The 6621-nt window shown below is 34.4% G+C and overlaps 1 protein-coding gene across 1 annotated transcript in view; it reads right to left on the bottom strand.

Annotated features, from left to right (window-relative positions):
- LOC108378182 (GPI inositol-deacylase-like) overlaps nt 1-6621 on the bottom strand; it is a 356400-nt gene that overhangs the window by 123523 nt on the left and 226256 nt on the right. Inside the window, exons 11-13 of the mRNA XM_017634475.1 lie at nt 4044-4173; nt 3856-3978; nt 1916-2109 (exon numbers count right to left, since the gene is read on the bottom strand). Coding sequence (XP_017489964.1) covers nt 1916-2109; nt 3856-3978; nt 4044-4173 — 447 coding nt within the window. The remainder of the gene's footprint in view (nt 1-1915; nt 2110-3855; nt 3979-4043; nt 4174-6621) is intronic.

Genomic DNA, 6621 nt, shown 5'->3' with positions numbered 1-6621 from the left:
CTTTTTCAATTTTTCCTAATAAACAATCGTGGTACAAAGCTCAATAAAAATATTAAAAATAAAATGTTAACAAGCCACAATAACATTGACAAATATATTAGTTTACCTTTAGTTAGTAGCATGTAATAACTACGGAAGAAGTAGAAAAAAAATAGATGGATAAGAAGGAAATCGGAGGAAAGTTAAGGCCTCGTGTAGATAATTAACTAAGAGGAAATGTTAAACTGCAAAAATCGGTGAATTTTGACTTTTGAATGTATTTTAAAAGGTTTTTTTTCCATTTTGAAACATTAAAAGAAGTGTTTAAAAGTATTTAAGGTAGACCTAAAAAAAAAAAACAAAAAATGTAGAGGAAAAAGGAAAGTATGTTAACACGGTGAAGAATAGGAAATGATAAAGTGATTACCGCAAAGAAAGTGCGAAAGGAAAAATTTAGAAGTTAATAAAATAATCCTTGGAGAAAAATTTGAATTACGAAAGAAAATCACAACAACAGCATGCAGCGACTCAACGAAGGCCTTCGGAGCAGCTCAAACAGCATCAGTGGCTGCTAAGCATTTGTTTGGTTGGTAGGTTTTTAAGTTAAAAGGAGATTAGGAGGCACGAATAGAGAGTGCTTCGGTTCACTGGTTTCTTTTCGATAGATTTTACTTGTGTGCAAATTTTGTTATCTCGCGTGTTCTTTTGAATGTCCCTTTTGTACGGTTTACTCCTGAGGGCCATGACAAGCCGAAACGCCCCCCATGACTGAAGCAGCTGGAATGCTAAGGATTCTGCATGAGTTGGAGTTCAAAGGTTCATAACAATCCCTAAACGCGGCCGAAGGCCGCCTACGCAGAAAGGTGATCTCTGCAAAAGGTTTTCAGCCCCTCTTCTTCGCGCGATTTTTTATTACAAATTTTCGCCAGGAGCGCTATGTTGTTTTGTGATAAAAACCAATATATTATAAAACCTAAAAATTAAAGTAAAAAATTCTGCGAACTTACTTTTTGACATTATTTAATCATCTGACAGCACGTACCTCGTTTTTCAATTGCAACCCTTGCAATAGCCTATTACTTAAAAGAAAATGGTGATGTGCGGTAAAAGAGTTTACAATTAAGTCACATTAACCTATGATGAAACTTGATCAACATATTTGGTGAATTTCGCAACTTTAACAACAAATTACTTAAAAACAATACGAGTGCGCGGGGTGGGGTCTTCACCTTTAGAATCAAAAAGCATTTTGTAACCGAAAGCAAAGATTTTTTCCATTCAAGCTGTAAAGGTGCCACGCCCCTTATTTTTTTTTGTACCAGCTTCGAACATACAGATAGTATTGGGAACATTTTTCGATTTGTGAGACCTAAAGCAATGTGTTTCGCATAGATTGCTATATCAGTTAGTGTAATACGCATGTCGGCACAATAGACTCCGATTTTGCAAAACCAGTCTTGAACCGACCGTCGTTGAGCTACATAACTTTGAACTGGAGTTATAGTGTGCAGACATGGCTCAATCGATTTCTCACATCATTTTAGCGTTTGGTTAATAAACCCTTGTAGTAAAGTGCGCTCGGATATAAAAGCACTGAAATGAATGGCTTTAATGTATTTAACGTTGTTCAGTGAGTAAGTTTCCATATTAAATAACAGTGTATTGAAAAGTACTGATTTTGATGAGTAGTAAAATGATCATGTACTGATTAATTTTTCGGCTTTACTTGCGTGATGCTGCATGTATATATGATTTATTCTTATCCTTGTAGAATGTTTTATGTACATTTTTTTTACAAGATGATTCTGACGAAAAAAATTACGTGAAGCGACCATAAAAATCACTTTCTTGCAGCAAAAGAAGTTTTACCTAAATAGTGCTGTTGTTGATATCATAAGCTCGTATTAAGACTAGCAATATAAATTGTCGCACTTACCAGCAATAATGTATAGAGAGTCATATTGAAAGTACCTATGTAGAGGTCGAACATCTTTTGCACTAGTTTCCTCATTCAATTTCCAAATTTGATTCTTCAGTATAATAAATATTATAGCTGTTAGATGTGCCGGCAACCATTGATAAAATTGCTGTACGATTTTCGCCATTGTACCCGCAACGGAAAACTTATAACTATAATTAAAGTAAAGTAATGAATTATCATTTTAAATTACTTCAAATAACCTGAAATGAAGCACTCAAATTATAGTCATAATGCCGAAATTCTACTAGGCATTAAGAGCTAACAATTTCATAGGCAAAGTTAAGCATTAAAAAAAATCATTATCATTATTAGGTCATTAACTTCGTTTCCAAGTGGCAGCTTTTAAATAACACAAATTTTTTGTCACTTCTGTGTCTAGTGGAAATCCAGTCATGTTTCCCAAAATTAAAAGTAATTGTTTTCTATGCTGCCGTACTGATTTAAAATGTGGGTATCTGCATTCGAAGTCAAATTAAACAAAACGCGTTTGTACTTGGTCCGTCCAATGTATGCTTTTTGTGTAAATGAAAACAACTGTTTTAGACTAATTCGGATGTCCTCTTTTTATTTATGCAAAAGAAACGTAAAATTTTGATTGCATGTATGCGGAACTGTAGATACATACGTTTTTCTCTCGAACGCAAAATTTGCGAGAAAACTTGTTAAAATACCAAATCTGCGCAGATGGCTTTTCTAGCTGATTTTGACTAAGTTTAGAAATCATTTGGAAAAACCAGATGAATTTTCTTTTTGGTTTTTTGACAGCGTTATATGTATATGAGTCGGTATATATCAAAACTGTATAAGTCTACAGACGAAATTTTTCCATATTATTGGTATAATACGTACTGACCGAATAAATAAATAGTTTAAACTAAAGCAATGTAACTAATTAATGTCGCTAAGATTAAAAAAACGCATTTAATATTAACTATAAATAGTTATAAGTGACTAAGTCCTACCATAAGTTTAAATCAGAATTGATTAAGTCCATTCCAGTCAATCATATTGTGTTCTGCTACTGTACATAGATTGTGACATATGCTTCGATATATATGAAACCTCCCTTAGTTCACCTTATTTTGGGAAATTTTGCTTCAAAACAATATGGCATTTTTCAAACGTACTTAAGTCCAACAAACGACTTCTCTATTTTGAATATAGCTTAACTTTCCATACTTTTTTTCGCAAACTGCTTCCAAGATCTATTTTGTAAACATTTTTAGAGTTTTGCAAAAGCTATGTAAAATATACAGCAAGAAAAGAAAAACCACAATTTCCTAAAATTGTCTCATGATGGACTTGGGCAGGTGTGATATGTATCGACTCATATGTTCTATTTTATTTCTAGAAAACTAAAATAAAAAAAGAAATGGAAACCAATAATACATATGTATTTTATTTGCATTTTTATCTTATTTGTTATTTATTTTGTATTAAAAGTTACATACGTCGTTCTGTAACATCAAAAATGCCTCCAATACTGCCAAAGAACGTGGGTATGTACATATGTACGTTGTTCTAAAAAACGATCGTTGGCCTCAAACGACCCAGAATACTTTTTAAAACGACGCATCTGCATACGGCATTGTAGATACGTTGTTTTTGATCAGTATGCAAGCTACAATTCCGGCTGAATTACTGAAAAAAGTGTAGATACTGCAAAATTTTTGCAGATACCCACGTTTTACATCAGGATTTCTCGAAAATTGCTGTAGATATTGCAAACGTGAAAATTTAAAACTTCAATAACTTTATCAATATTTATAATTTGAAAACTATTTTTGCATGCATAAATTCGTATTTTCAGGACGAATTCAACAATGTAAATAACTCATTTTCGAAGAAAAATTCAGATACCCACATTTTAAATCAATACGGCAGTATGTACGTACCTTATATGATATCGGCATACTGGATCCATAAATATTTCTAATGAAATGGGATTAATCGAAGAATTATAGCCAAAAGGGCTGGGAACTGGAGCATTAACATAAAATGGTTCAGCTGATGGATCTCTGTTTAAAATACAAATTTACCACTATATAAACAACTTCTTATAGTTTAATAGAAGATATCTTACCGAAGAATTTGGTATTTGGTAAAACCGGGAGCCCAGGGTATGCACATTTTAATAGCAATTTGACTCAAGCGCCCCATACAGGTTACTGGTTCAATTATCAATTCCATGGTTGGATATGTTTCTTCGAGACCTTAACAATTTTCATATAATTAGTTCGCAAATTATGGATGGTCCTCTCAATGTAAAATATTTATACAAAGCATTGACAACATGGGAATTGCTCTCTTAGTATGAAATCTCTTGGAGTTAGAGACAATCGGCCCTCTTATGGTTGTCGACGTCGATGCCATTTTTTCGTCAACAAAACAAGCCTCATCAGTCCAACTCCGGTTACGCAAACAACAGAAATTTTGCAAGGACCACCTTACCGCAAAAATACTATGGTCAGCGTAGCTGGAGTTGGACTTACGATATCTATTTTTTGACGAAAAAATAACATCGACGTCGACAACCATAACAGGGCCCGAATAAGTGCAAGGAGCATTAAATAAGTCTTTCGAACTGGCAACATTAATGTCATTTAAGCTTATTTGACATTTGCATCGCAAAATTTGACATTCTTTAGCACAAACATGCGGGTGGTAGCAGAAGAGAGGGAGGCCCCCACTGCGATGGAAAGACCAAGTGGAGAAGGACTTGACTTCACTTGGCATTTTCCAATTGGCGTCAGTTGGCACAGAAGAGCAACGACTTGCGTGCTTTGTTTAACTGAACCAAAATCACGTAGGCGGTTAGACAGCCAAAGAAGAAGAAGAAGTACTGTTTTCTTTACCGTCACTTCACAGTTTCAAGTTAACAAAATAAGGTTTTCGTTGGCTGACGTAGATTAACACAACAAAAGTGCATCATAAACTTGTTTAGATTTTTGTTGATTAAGGACCATGAAGACCCCACATAATCTAACAATACGAGTATGTAGTTAAGGTTCAGATAGTAATAGGTGACAAGAATTGGATACATGCAAATGAGCCTGAAATAAAAGTACATTCAACTGTATGGATTGTTACACCAGCTTCGTTCCTTTCTAAACGCGCAACTCGGGTGAAATTTTCCTTTGGCGACTTAAGCAACCCTGTTGGTATCTGGCAAGAAACATGTGACTAGTTTAATGAGATTTATAACAAAAACCAATGAAAATTAGTAATATTGAGAGCTATTTTCGTAATATATATACCAGGGGTGGGCAATACCGAGTTAGAAAAGAGCTACATTTAAATACTAAATGCTACAAAGAGCCACAAAAAACAACAAAAACGAAAACTTTATTTTTATATAACATTATTATTAGAAATGAAAAACATTACGACACGAAAACTTTATTTTTATATAACATTATTATTAGAAATGGAAAACATTAATTTTATTATTATTCTAATGTACGTAAGATAGATATTAAAGAAAATTTAAAAGATCCATTTGGCCAAATTTTCATAACCTGGTTTTACGTCAGTTAAAGCCGTTCGTAACAGTTCTGTTAAATGTTGGTTAGTCAATAGGTCCGTTCGTTAAAAATCTCCAGTAAAAAATGTCCACCAGCAAAATTCCGCCGAAATGTCATCTGTTCTCTTACAAAAGAAAAATATCCAAAATAGTACGCGAACAGAAAATTTGCAGAAACTTGCAAGTTAGACGAACAGCTGATAGAAATTTTGTTGACATTCAAAAGTATAAAATTGATAACGTAAGAAAACAAATCCTGACACAGTTCACTGACTAAAAGAATAATTACTTACTTCTTACAAGTTTAATTAGTCGCATTTTACTATTTTAACTTCCAAACCATCAAACTCAAGTTAGATTCCAATCAACTGTTTTTGATCAGCTGTTTTCTTGTTGGCAAATTGCTGTGGGCAAAAATTTACACTACCTAGAAACTACCAGCTTTCCCTCAAAATGAAATGTCATTTTGCTCTCTCAATTTCCCCTACTTTGCAAGTTTTTTGCTTACACGAACACAAAAAGCTGATAGTTTTTTTAAACTTCAATAACTATTAGGTACGCAAATGCAAATAATTGTGAACGGTATTTTGACTTTACGAATTTCATTGCAGAGTACACAGTTATTCGTACTTTTTGCCGACAATTCAAGCAATGGCAAAGCTTTATGTTCCAGTTCCAGTGCCTTATCTTCTTTTAATTCCAAAAACACCAACTCTTTTTCGCTTTTCTTAAAAAGGAAAGTTTCGGATATGGTGAATTCATCCTCAATTATGTTACACAAAAGAGGGTTTATGAAGTATGCAAACGTTCTTCTTCTTCTTCTTCTTCTTCTTTTTTGGCGCTGTAACCGCCTAAGCNTAGGGTTTATGAAGTATGCAAACGTTCTTCTTCTTCTTCTTCTTTTTTGGCGCTGTAACCGCCTAAGCGATTTTGGCCGAGTTCAGCAAAGCACGCCAGTCGTTTCTACTCTGTGCCAACTGACGCCAATTGGAAACGCCAATTGAAGCCAAGTCCTTCTCCACCTGATCTTTCCATCGCAGTGGGGGCCTCCCTCTTCCTCTGCTACCACCAGCGGGTTCCGAGTTGAATACTTTCAGAGCTGGAGCGTCGGTGTCCATTCGAACGACATGGCCAAGCC

This window comes from Rhagoletis zephyria, unplaced genomic scaffold (genome assembly GCF_001687245.7).
Source record: "Rhagoletis zephyria isolate East Lansing unplaced genomic scaffold, Rhagoletis_zephyria_1.1 Rzeph_scaffold_00114, whole genome shotgun sequence".
Taxonomy (NCBI): domain Eukaryota; kingdom Metazoa; phylum Arthropoda; class Insecta; order Diptera; family Tephritidae; genus Rhagoletis; species Rhagoletis zephyria.
The sequence above is the reverse complement of the archived record's forward strand: the minus strand, read 5'-3'. Positions and strand labels throughout refer to the sequence as shown.